Source organism: Cryptomeria japonica, unplaced genomic scaffold (genome assembly GCF_030272615.1).
Source record: "Cryptomeria japonica unplaced genomic scaffold, Sugi_1.0 HiC_scaffold_116, whole genome shotgun sequence".
NCBI lineage: Eukaryota > Viridiplantae > Streptophyta > Pinopsida > Cupressales > Cupressaceae > Cryptomeria > Cryptomeria japonica.
In genome coordinates this window covers 108,653-122,339 of record NW_026728938.1, presented here as the reverse complement: position 1 = coordinate 122,339, position 13,687 = coordinate 108,653, and the positions used below count along the sequence as shown (strand labels likewise).

At 37.2% G+C, this 13,687-nt stretch overlaps 2 protein-coding genes across 2 annotated transcripts; both read right to left on the bottom strand.

Annotated features, from left to right (window-relative positions):
* On the bottom strand, nt 1-1,326 carry LOC131865664 (aspartic proteinase nepenthesin-1-like). Its single transcript, XM_059215338.1, has one exon. The coding sequence runs from the start codon at nt 1,324-1,326 to the stop codon at nt 1-3; it is 1,326 nt and encodes a 441-aa protein (XP_059071321.1).
* A 10,087-nt stretch (nt 1,327-11,413) lies between these two features.
* On the bottom strand, nt 11,414-12,739 carry LOC131865663 (aspartic proteinase nepenthesin-1-like). The gene has a single exon (XM_059215337.1). It carries the CDS (start codon nt 12,737-12,739, stop codon nt 11,414-11,416), a length of 1,326 nt encoding a protein of 441 aa, XP_059071320.1.
* Between the last annotated feature and the right edge of the window lie 948 nt (nt 12,740-13,687).

Sequence of the window (13,687 nt, the reverse complement as noted above, 5' to 3'; positions counted from 1 at the left end):
TTAAAGAGAATCACACTTAGTGGGCTTGAAAGAGAGCGTGTTCTGAGCATTGTTGTAAAGGATATGGAAGTTTTGCTGCTGTATGTTTCCGAAGATGGAAGGATTCCCCGATGGTTCACCCAACATTGCCAGGCACAAGAGATTTTCAGATGCCTGAATGAAAAAGTTGTCTGCCGGAAGCTCGTAATCCACGCCGCCTTTGAAGTTGAAGACGAGGGTTGGCAAGGTGAGGTGAGCGGATGATGTGTGGTAACAAAGATCCAAACCTGTAGAAGAGCCGTCTACAGGAGTGAGATCAATGGCGGACTGAATTGCTTCCTTAAGAGGAGAGTAGGCAGCCTGGTCCAGGATGGTAACAGTGGTTCCGGAGTCGATGATCATACCTCCGCTGCCGTCCGATTGCAGATCGAAAGTTCCAGGAGGAATATCTAGTGCCTTACCATTGAGGGTGATTCCTGTAATAGGAATGTACCAGAAAGTGGGAATGATACTGCTCTTGATGAGTGGGAGAGTCTTGGCTCCTCCGCTCAAGGAAGCACCCTCGCCGAAAAAGAGGGGGCTGGTTTGTGAAGAAGAGTCGGTGATGGGCAAAAGACAGTAAGAGAACATGTTCTCTGCTTTGGAACCCAGCTGTGAGATAAGGGAGAGACCACCTCTTCCCAGTCCCACAAGGCCACCACCCTGAGAGAATCCTTGTCCTTCGTTGTCATGCCCGCATCCAAATGCAATGCCTTTAACCTTGCTGCTCCCAATTGACAATGTCTCGTAAGCCAGGTCGCCGCTGGTGAAGGAACCATCGCCATACTGATACATAAAGGTACAATCTGGATTGCATCCGGTTTGTGTACTCCCCAAGGCGTCACAAAGAGAATCACCGCAGGGAATTGTGGAAAATGTGGGGGACTTGGAGGGGTCGAAGATTGGCGTAGGCTGAGAGAAGCAGTCCTTGCAAGGCTTGCACTGAGTCCAAATCAGATCGCTCCCCGTGTCCACAATCGCTTCGAAGCTCACAGAGGGCGTTCCCAGTGCAACGCTCATCAGAAATTCTCCATCCCCTACTTCAACGGGCGTTTCAGCGTCTAATTGCCCTCTTATCAATGCCTCTATCTTCTTCATTCGCTTCTTACTTCTATCCACAGCCAAACCCAATCTCTCAGAAAAGCCCAACTCTCTCTCTGATCTGCGCGTCATATTCACCCTTATTTTTACATTTTCATCGCTGCTAGACTTCGGCCAACCACTAAACAGTCTGTCCGAAGAACATGATATCGTTGGAATAGTAAAGCATATCAAGACCACAAAACCCAACAGCTTTGAACGCTCCATTTCTCTTTTTCTTTTCTAAACCTCGAAACCTTTTTCTGCTCTCATCTACTCCACTCCATGCAATATATATACACAGAGAGAGTGAGAAGGAGCCTTAAATCAAAATCAACAGATTCCCCGACGTGTCCACATAACAATATCGATCCTCTTAGAAGGATAGACGAATTTATTTAATTTCCCCTTCTCTATCTCTGCCCGTCTGGAATTGTTCTAGAAGTAGAATAGACTGCTGCAATTCGAAGTGAATCGTATTTTTTTCTGTCCATACCTTCACTAAGTATTTCCGTACACTTAACTCGTAATCCAATTCCTTCTTCCCATTGAATTTTGTGGACCCATTCAGATCGAAATTCCAAAACGTGTTGTAACCGGAGGGTTAGTTTTCTAAAAATATTTAAAATTAGTTTACACATAATTATTCTTAGTCGGTTTATCCGGCTTTCCAACTTATTCTCATTCTTGTTTATCTCATTCTTAAATTTTGCTCTAATTAGTTTATTCATTTTTAAGATTTAGAGATTTTACTTGTACAAAACTGTTATATTCAATGCTCTATTATGTATTCACATTACCGTATCCTATCATAAAGTTCTATTCAAGGATTTATACCAGAAAGAAAAAGTACATGAAAGTTAATGTAATCTATGTGGTTGAACATCCACATATATAAATCATCTAAATTGAATTTTATTTTTATTCTCGTTCTTATTTATCTTATTTCTCAATTTTACTTGTGCAGAAGTGTTATATGCAATGTTCTATAATATATTCACATTGCCATATCCTATCATAACGTTTTGCTCAAGGATTTATACCAGAAGGAAAAAGTAGATAAAAGTTAGCGTAATCTATGTGGTTGAACATGCAAGTATATAAATCATCTAAATTGAATTTAAGAATCCATCTATTAAGAATTGGGTATGTAGTTGTATCAGTGATAAGCATGAAAGTCATGTCAACTAGGGATCACTCCCCATGTCCACGATTGTTTTATGTCAAATCCATAGATATGCGTAAGTTCTATATGTGTGAATATAAATTCTTCCCTAACATTTGATCTAATAAATCTCACTTTTCGTCAATTTACCTTGAAGTTAACTCTTCACTAATTGTCAAGTATTCGCAATAGTTAAAATCACATTAGGGAGCCTGGTAGATAACTAGGGTCAAGTTCTCCTAGGTTATCCTTCGGAATGGTCGGCTTCACGAGCCTGGCCAATTTAGGCAAATGGAAAAGAAGCATGCAAATTTCCCAAGATGAAAACTTTGATGGAGATAGATTCATCTTGGTGCTCCAACCAAAAGCGTTTCTATGATAAATGTTTCATTTATGCAAATTCGTATTCAATGAATTCTCAAAGCGACTGCATGTTAAATAAATGCACATTGAATTCTTTCAAAAACCAAAATGTTCAATAAATCACATAAAACAGGTACTAAATGTAATTATGATAGAATAAAAGGTTTGGAGTTAAAAAATTCGAATTTAAATTGCTAAATCTCAAGGGTCAGTATTGTATGGTGCAATATTGATTGGACGCCCCATTATTGACCAATAACAGAAAAAAGGCTAATACTTATGTAGAGAATAAATGCCTAGACATTGAGGTGTGGATGGAGAATAATCTAATAATAAATGTGATACATACGAATGTGTGCATGAATCCACGGGATAAGATAGAATATAAGGGGGTGTATGTAAATTAATAAGGGTGGCTAATTAGAGAATGGGCCAAGATTTCGACAAGATTGCATCATTTCTTGATATATGGTTGAATTAATCCATCCTCTAATAATATACCCAAAACTAAGGATAGTTTGACTAGATTAAAATATTTTACCATTATGTTTTGACCATACATTGACGTGCATGTGAATCCTAAAATAGTAATACATCTCAAAGCATATGGAATGTGGAATATATCGTTTAAATTAGATGCTTGGACGTCAAATAATAGTTAATATAGATAGAGTAATGGACCTTGGCACATACTAGCATGTGATACTCATTCTTTACATTTGAATCCTTCATGAGAGCCTAAAAAATAGAGAAATTATGTATAGTGAGTAGCTTATATCTCAAGAATTAAATAGACATCAATAAAATACGTGAACCTATTTAACAATCTAGAAGATTAAGAAATATGAAAATGAGTAGTAAGTTTAGGGGTATCTTCATGTGCAAAAGGTTCTGTGACGTAGTGCCCTATGGTATATTGATACTACCACATCCTATCATATAAAAGCTTTATTTAGAAATGGTGATTGCATGCTTCATATGAGAGAAATTATAGAAGAGGGAAAATAGTACATGAATTTATTATGCCGAAGGCGTCTCTTATATGAATTGGATGAGCTGTTTTTGGGCATCAACGATTGTGAGTAAAGGAGACAGCATTGCAAGACGATTGGGAATATTGGAGCTGCCCGCTGTCCATTAGTTTTATTCTTCATTTTTGTCAGAATGTGTGCACTGCCCATCATCTCTCGATCTTCTCATTTTACCACTATCTCTCCTCTTGCAGTCACGATCAGATGAGATTTTTTCGAAAATTCTACTCCTCCATTAATGCAAACATAGTACTCTCAAATATTTGAGCTCTCACAATCTAAATTTTAGGGTTCCTGCCACTTGTTCCGTGTGCCTCTTTAATAATTCATAAATGTCATTATTTTCTTGTTTTTTATTTCTATACAATTTAGTTGTTGCAAGGTTTCCCATGATAAGTGAATGGTGGGACCTTTTTTAATTACTAAGTACACTCAACCTTTATGTTTCCATTTGTCTAAATCAAACCATCTAGTAATTCCGAAACCCTAAAAAAGTTGTATGGGTTTTATAGACACTTCAAAATTTACTATGTTTGTATGTGTTAAAATGACTATGTTAGTGGGTTTTAAGTTATTTACTTATTATTCTGTTAATGTATTATATATAATAATAATAATATTGAATAGAAACCTATTTGTTTAAATAGTTCAAGTAATTTATGGTGAAAATGTAAATAGAATAGAATAATTTTTTATTTTCAAATAGAAATAAACTATACAAATCATGTAAATTGTATTAGTATTATTGTAATATTATCATAAAAACTCGACCTTCAAGGACCCAACAAAAAAACAGATGCGAACCAACCCATAAAAACCAGGGAAAAGCAGCCCCATAGAACAACAGACAAGAACAATACAGAATTTCTACATAACAAAACTACAACACTTTGACCAATTTGTCATTCTTCTGAATGACATCCTCATTGATTTTCTGAACTTTCTTAATGATGTTGTCAACACGGGTCACACCCTTATCTTTTCTATGGAGCCTCGTCGCTGGACCAAGTAGGGGCTTCTCTTTCGTATCCAGATCCGCATCCACATCCTCTGAGGGAGCCCTAAGTTTCTTACAGGTACCAGCATTCACAACCTTATCTTTCTTCACCATCTCAATGCTACCAGTGGGGCACTTGCGCTGAGAAATATAATGAAGAACTTCAGCCTATTCATTGAGTCTACGTAGACCAATGCTAGTATTGTTCATGGCAGACATACTCACCTCCACCACCACACTCAAACTATGCTGATGTTTATAAGTCATTTTCCAAAGCCTTAATGTGCTCTTCATGTTCCTCCTTAAGGTCTTTAATACCATTAGCCAGGGTATGCGTATTCGAGACCTAGTACTGTCGAGGTCCCCATTAGGTGGATTGGCCTTCTCTTTGAGATTATTAATCTCTTGAAAAATCTAGGTGAATTGGGCATTTTGGTTATCCTTTAAATTCCTCAAGTTAATATTCGTAATCGTATTCTCAGGGACCGACAAACCATCTCCTTAGGAGTAAACCCACCACCAAGAGTAGGTATAGAAACATTGACACCCTAATCCTCCGCAGGCCCGTCCAAATCAATCTGAGAGGCATTCGGTCGCTTAGAATAATTCTCGTTGACATTGTTAAATACTTTGGTTTTGTCAATAGCTCTTGACATAGAAACGCTGGCCACTCTTTTAACCTTCACATCAGAACTACCGTCCACCGAATTAGGGACATGTTCAGGGTCATCCTCCTCGTTAGATAAAATAATTTATTTTCTGCTAGTACGGTTAGGGATTTTAGACGATGAGGGTCCTTGTTTGTTATAAATGTGAAAGACTTCGTTCCCATCGAAGTCCACCTCTTCATCAGAAGAGATTTCCCCATAATGAATATGGACATTCTTCTTGTATTCTATACCAGTTTTAGCACTCGTATTCCTCTCGACATTGATAGTCTTGGCATACTTCATAATCAACGGGAATAAGCCCTCATGGAGAACAAGGGAGGATGCACATTTCTCGTGAGCCCTAATGCTATTATTCAATGATGAGACCAAATAAAAGGCCAAGGAAATGCACTTGTGATGCCGAAAATGATTAATAATGACAAAGTGATAGCTAAGTAAGCTACAAAATTTACCATCAACGGTGAGGCGGCGCACGATAACCTCTGAGACCTCGTACCATGGCTTTGAAAGTGATTTTTTCTCCCACCCAACATTATTATTCTTTCTCACCTTCTCCCTTTCCTTCGGCGGGAAAAAGGTTTTCATCGCCACCATCGCACATTTCTTATGCTTGTAGAATTTGGTGCCCTTGTTCAGAATTTTGGACACCTTAGCCACCATCTCCTCATTAACCTCCAGCTCCATACCATAGACACAGATAAAACCATCCTTCCACCCATTAAGAAAGGCCTCAGTAACAAGGGCATCCACACCATGAAGCATCTCGATATAACTAGTCAAAACTCCTACCGAAAGTTCTTTCCATACTGCTTCCTTATTTCGTCATTTTTCGCAGACTATGGGATCCAAACGGTTCCTATCTCCCCTAATATTAAAAAATACTAATTCTCAACAACCTGCAACACAAACAGAGTTGACATAAACCATATAAAAACAATTAAAAAAGCCACCAGAAAGTTCGTCTTTCCCCTCATAAAAGAAGTCTTGCCCACGACACTTTGGAAGATGTCATTCTCCATCATTTCCAAAAACCCCTTGAGCTTCGCAAGCATCATAATCATTACGGAGTAGGTTAAGAAGATCCACTGGGATCTTATCATAAATGTTCCAAAGTTTCCTACTTGCCAAGTCGGCCCCAATGTTGGCCTAAATATCCGCAACCTTATTACCTTCATGGTAGACATGTGAAATGTTAAATTCACAGAAGCCCCTGAGAGGAATTAGGCTATCTTGAATAATATGTTTAATCAACCAAATAGGAGAGGAGGAAGTCTTTAAACAATGATGTTTAGGGAGTCACACTCCAACCAGACCCTTCTCAAACCTTTCTCTTTGGCCAATTTGATATTGGTATAAATTGTGAAGGCCTCATTAAAGTGATTTGTCTGGGTACCCAAAGAGAGGGCCATTGTCGAGACCATCCTGCCATTGTTATCACGCACCACTTCCCCACATCCAGCAGGTCTGGGATTCCCATTCGCCACACCATCAATTAATGTTACTTTAGGTCCAATATTTTTTTTAAATGTTATAAAAATTGATTAACAAGATATGAGAAAGAGTTTATTGAATTAATAGATAGAGAGAGAAATCAATCCAATGTCATTTCTTTCAATGAAATGGAAAATATTTTTGCAGGAAGAGCATCATCAAGAATCAAGACAATAGATAAAGTAGTAAATGTTGTCAAGTGAGTGCTAAGATCAACTTTCCCATTGGACTTCTCAAAACATGGTACCTCTGTTTTCTTTGAGATGGGATTCTTTAGGACGGTATATGAAAGTAGTCCACGTGTGCAATATGGTGGAAGAGTTAGTTGGGATTAGGTTTGGCTTGTGCTGGCCAATTATTCAGATGTCCAAATCTCTACTACGATACATAATTTATAAGGATTATTTCCATAAAAAAATAAACCAACTGAATAATTGTAGTGCTCTATTGTATTTAAGTTAAGAGTGTAAAATTATCCCTTTCCCAATTGAATGATCCTTCTTCCTTTCTAGCTATACATTGAATAATAAATAAATATTTTCCAGCATCTATATCCGTTGCGACAAGAATCTTCGATAGAAAAATAATAATAATAAGTAAAGAAAAATGAAATGGCATTATACTAGAATACATTATTTTCATGACCCAAAATAGTAAATTAATGGATACTAAGCGATTGGAGCTAGTTAAATGCCTTGCTGAAGGAGTAATTACCAAAATAAAAGAAAAAAGAGAAAAGAGGAGACTATGTTTAAACTGGTTCAATTTAAAACTTCCTAATAGTATCCTCATGTGGCATACATTGCCAAGCACTAAGAAAGAATTTTTTATATCATTGTAGATCTAAATGCATCTCACCTTAGGTGGTTAATCGGGTCAATGGAGATGGAAAAATCCTTTACAAAGGCTGCACATTATCTAGTAAGCACAATAGTTTTAAAAGATAATAAATAAATAATAAGAATGAAATTAGAACAAGAATTTAATCAAGTGTAAATGCACTCCACTCATCACCTTCGTCGCCCAATTGAATAAACTAAGAAAATATAAGCTAAGCTACTAGTTTAGATGTTGTCCAATGCCCTTAGAAACTATATGAATAGCATGTTGGACACCTTATCCACCATCTCCTCATCAACCTCCAGCTCCATACCATAGACACAGAGCACACCATACTTCCACCCATGAACAAAGGCCTCGGTAACAAGGGCATCCGCACCATGAAGCGTCTCGATATAACTAGTAAAAACACTTATCGAAAGTTCTTTGCATACTGCTTCCTTATTTCATCATTTTTCATAGACTATGGGCTCCAAACGGTTCCTATCTCCCCCAATCTTGGAAAATACCAATTCTCAACAACCTGCAACACAAACAGAGTTGAGCTAAACAAAAACAATCAAAAACGCCACCAGAAAGTTTGACTTTCCCCTCATAGAAGAAGTCTTGCCCAGGACACTTTGGAAGACGTCATTCTCCATCATTTCCGAAAGCCCCTTGAGCTTCGCACGCATCATGATCATTACGGAGTAGGTTAAGAAGATCCTCTGGGATCCGATCATAAATGTTCCAAACTTTCCTACTTGGCAAGTCGGCCCCAATGTTGGCCTAAATATCGGCAACCTTATTACCTTCACGATAGACATGTGAAATGGTAAATTCCTAGAATCCCCTGAGAAGCATTAGGCTATCTTCAATAATATGTTTAATCGACCAACTAGGGGAGGAGGAAGTTGTTAAACAATTAATGATGTTTAGGGAGTCACACTCCAAGAAGACCCTTCTCAAACCTTTCTCTTTGGCCAATTTGATATTGGTATACGTTGTGAAGGCCTCACTAAAGTGGTTTGTCTAGGTACCCAAAGAGAGGGCCACCATCGAGACCATCCTGCCATTATTATCACGCACCACTCCCCCATATCCAGCAGGTCCGGGATTCCCCTTCGCTGCACCATCAATTAATGTTACTTTAGGTCCAATATTTTTTTTTAAACGTTATAAAAATTGATTAACAAGATATGAGAAAGAGTTTATTGAATTAATAGATAAAGGGAAAAATCAATCCAATGTCATTTGTTTCAATGAAATGAAAAAGATTTTTGCAGGAAGAGAATCCTCAAGAATCAAGCCAATAGATAAAGTAGTAAATGTTGTCAAGTGAGTGCTAAGATCAACTTTCCCATTGGACTTCTCGAAACATGGTACCTCTATGTGCTTTGAGATGGGATTCTTTAGGACGGTATATGAAAGTAGTCTACGTGTGCAATATGATGGAAGAGTTAGTTGGGATTAGGTTTGGCCTGTGCCGGCCAATTATTCAAATGTCGACATCTCTACTATGATACATGATTTATAAGGAGTGCTTCCATAAAAAAGTAAACCAACCGAATAATTGTAGTGCTCTATTGTATTTAAGTTAAGAGTGTAAAATTATCCCTTTCCCAATTGAATGATCCTTCTTCCTTTCTAGCTATACATTGAATAATAAATAAATATTTTCCAGCATCTATATCCGTTGCAACAAGAATCTTCGATAGAAAAATAATAATAATAATAATAAGTAAAGAAAAATGAAATGGCATTATACTAGAATACATTATTTTCATGACCCAAAATAGTAAATTAATGGATACAAAGCAATTGTAGCTAGTTAAATGCCTTGCTGAAGGAGTAATTACCAAAATAAAATAAAAAAAGAAAAGAGGAGGCTCTGTTTAAACTGGTTCAATCTAAAACTTCCTAATATTATCCTCGTGTGACATACATTGTCGAGCATTGAGAAACATAGAATTTTTTATATCGCTTGTAGCTCTAAATGCATCTCACCTTAGGTGGTTGATAGGGTCGAGGGAGATGGAAAAATCCTTAACAAAGGTTGCACATTATCTAGTTAGCACAATAGTTTTACAAGATAATAAATAAATAATAAGAATGAAATTAGAACAAGAATTTAATCAAATGTAAATGCACTCCACTCTTCACCTTCATCGCCCAATTGGATAAACTAAGAAAATATAAGCTAAGATGTTAGTTTAGATGTTGTCCAATGCCCTTAGAAACTATATGAATAGCATATTGGGCCGCCATCCCTCCTCTTACCCTCCTTGCATTGTCAAGGTGAAATAAGTCTGAGGTTGATTTAATAATTATTTTAAATTTATATGTTTTATTTATTATTCATTGTGTGTTTCTTACTTGTTAATGCTTTATCAATTGTAAACTATGTAATACTACGAATACTTTTTCCTTGGAATATATAATTAGTTCTCTCTCCCTCTATATTAAGGATATTTTTTAAGAAATTATTGTTTATTTAAATAAATATAATAATATCTATTTAAGAATTATCTCAACCAATATTTTATTCATCTGAGAAGTTTTTTGGCTATCTAAAAATCTAATAAGTGTCAACTCTCTCAAATAATTGATTTTAGTATCATTTGTGTTCATTAGACTATAATAATACGTAAGTAGACACTGCAACATAGATCATGTGAAATTGAAATTAACATGTTAGGATTTACAAGGTGAAAGAGTGAGGATACTATGATTTTTTGTAGGCAATCAAAACTTTTCTCAATAATTGTGTTATTATGTTGTAGTCCACTAATATTTTAATTTTTTAGGTCACGAAAAAAAGTTCCAAAACCTAATGCAATCCTATTAAAATGTTGAAAACAAGTAATCATGTCACATTATCAATGGCTGAAAATTGATGTGTGGTCTAACATCCATACTCTGAAGCACAAATACATTACATAATTTAATTTTATTATCTAAGGTGCGTTGTAGTGTAGTAGCAACCTTTCAAATGAGAGGCCCCGATTCACCATCAATAAGTTTTCTATATAAGATTTGTGTAAGATGTCATCGAATGCACTATAAAGCGCTGATAGGTAATCGTGAATCGTGATATAGGCATAGCCTTAAATATTAGCACTTTTAAATAAATTGCAAAGGCTCCAAAATGATATTCTTAATTCTCGAGAACTCGTCTTCTCTAGTAGAAAATTATACAATAGTAATTGTGAGAAAATTAGAGAGACCTTCTTAGCAACAACCTTACCTTATATATAGGCTACATTAAATTGTGTTTGATCTTAGTAATGTGAAATGCGGACATGATTGAAAATAAGTATTATTTGAATGTATAAATCACAGACACGGATCTTAAAGTTAAATACCATTAAAAATATTCATAGGCATACAATAATTTATTTTACACTTAAGACTTGAAGAAAAGATAAGACCATTACAAATGCTTTATAATTATATAAATTCTCTTGTCGTTGTTTTAACTCGCAATTTATATTTTGATAATCAATTATCGCACCTTCATTTCCATGCCAAAATAACACACATAGTGTAGCATATCATAAGGAACCATAAATGAAGGTCCCCGAGAACAACAGGGGCCAAACAATTTTACTGAAAATAAGCAGCTACGAAGATGAAAATTTACATGATTCGCATATCGGACAGTGCAATAGGCAGACGCAGGAGACGAGATCACATATTGCATTCGAAGGACAGAGGAAGAGGAAATGAGAGAGACAGAAAAAGAGAAGAAGAAGAATTAGAAGAGGGAGATGATGATTTAAAGAGAATCACACTTAGTGGGCTTGAAAGAGAGCGTGTTCTGAGCATTGTTGTAAAGGATATGGAAGTTTTGCTGCTGTATGTTTCCGAAGATGGAAGGATTCCCCGATGGTTCACCCAACATTGCCAGGCACAAGAGATTTTCAGATGCCTGAATGAAAAAGTTGTCTGCCGGAAGCTCGTAATCCACGCCGCCTTTGAAGTTGAAGACGAGGGTTGGCAAGGTGAGGTGAGCGGATGATGTGTGGTAACAAAGATCCAAACCTGTAGAAGAGCCGTCTACAGGAGTGAGATCAATGGCGGACTGAATTGCTTCCTTAAGAGGAGAGTAGGCAGCCTGGTCCAGGATGGTAACAGTGGTTCCGGAGTCGATGATCATACCTCCGCTGCCGTCCGATTGCAGATCGAAAGTTCCAGGAGGAATATCTAGTGCCTTACCATTGAGGGTGATTCCTGTAATAGGAATGTACCAGAAAGTGGGAATGATACTGCTCTTGATGAGTGGGAGAGTCTTGGCTCCTCCGCTCAAGGAAGCACCCTCGCCGAAAAAGAGGGGGCTGGTTTGTGAAGAAGAGTCGGTGATGGGCAAAAGACAGTAAGAGAACATGTTCTCTGCTTTGGAACCCAGCTGTGAGATAAGGGAGAGACCACCTCTTCCCAGTCCCACAAGGCCACCACCCTGAGAGAATCCTTGTCCTTCGTTGTCATGCCCGCATCCAAATGCAATGCCTTTAACCTTGCTGCTCCCAATTGACAATGTCTCGTAAGCCAGGTCGCCGCTGGTGAAGGAACCATCGCCATACTGATACATAAAGGTACAATCTGGATTGCATCCGGTTTGCGTACTCCCCAAGGCGTCACAAAGAGAATCACCGCAGGGAATTGTGGAAAATGTGGGGGACTTGGAGGGGTCGAAGATTGGCGTAGGCTGAGAGAAGCAGTCCTTGCAAGGCTTGCACTGAGTCCAAATCAGATCGCTCCCCGTGTCCACAATCGCTTCGAAGCTCACAGAGGGCGTTCCCAGTGCAACGCTCATCAGAAATTCTCCATCCCCTACTTCAACGGGCGTTTCAGCGTCTAATTGCCCTCTTATCAATGCCTCTATCTTCTTCATTCGCTTCTTACTTCGATCCACAGCCAAACCCAATCTCTCAGAAAAACCCAACTCTCTCTCTGATCTGCGCGTCATATTCACCCTTATTTTTACATTTTCATCGCTGCTAGACTTCGGCCAACCACTAAACAGTCTGTCCGAAGAACATGATATCGTTGGAATAGTAAAGCATATCAAGACCACAAAACCCAACAGCTTTGAACGCTCCATTTCTCTTTTTCTTTTCTAAACCTCGAAACCTTTTTCTGCTCTCATCTACTCCACTCCATGCAATATATATACACAGAGAGAGTGAGAAGGAGCCTTAAATCAAAATCAACAGATTCCCCGACGTGTCCACATAACAATATCGATCCTCTTAGAAGGATAGACGAATTTATTTAATTTCCCCTTCTCTATCTCTGCCCGTCTGGAATTGTTCTAGAAGTAGAATAGACTGCTGCAATTCGAAGTGAATCGTATTTTTTTCTGTCCATACCTTCACTAAGTATTTCCGTACACTTAACTCGTAATCCAGTTCCCTCTTCCCATTGAATTTTGTGGACCCATTCAGATCGAAATTCCAAAACGTGTTGTAACCGGAGGGTTAGTTTTCTAAAAATATTTAAAATTAGTTTACACATAATTATTCTTAGTCGGTTTATCCGGCTTTCCAACTTATTCTCATTCTTGTTTATCTCATTCTTAAATTTTGCTCTAATTAGTTTATTCATTTTTAAGATTTAGAGATTTTACTTGTACAAAACTGTTATATTCAATGCTCTATTATGTATTCACATTACCGTATCCTATCATAAAGTTCTATTCAAGGATTTATACCAGAAAGAAAAAGTACATGAAAGTTAATGTAATCTATGTGGTTGAACATCCACATATATAAATCATCTAAATTGAATTTTATTTTTATTCTCGTTCTTATTTATCTTATTTCTCAATTTTACTTGTGCAGAAGTGTTATATGCAATGTTCTATTATATATTCACATTGCCATATCCTATCATAACGTTTTGCTCAAGGATTTATACCAGAAGGAAAAAGTAGATAAAAGTTAGCGTAATCTATGTGGTTGAACATGCAAGTATATAAATCATCTAAATTGAATTTAAGAATCCATCTTTTAAGAATTGGGTATGTAGTTGTATCAGTGATAAGCATGAA

What these genes read in the sequence shown, in the direction of transcription:
- LOC131865664 (XM_059215338.1), bottom strand. Translation starts at nt 1,326, where the DNA reads ATGGAGCGTTCAAAGCTGTTGGGTTTTGTGGTCTTGATATGCTTTACT.
- LOC131865663 (XM_059215337.1), bottom strand. Translation starts at nt 12,739, where the DNA reads ATGGAGCGTTCAAAGCTGTTGGGTTTTGTGGTCTTGATATGCTTTACT.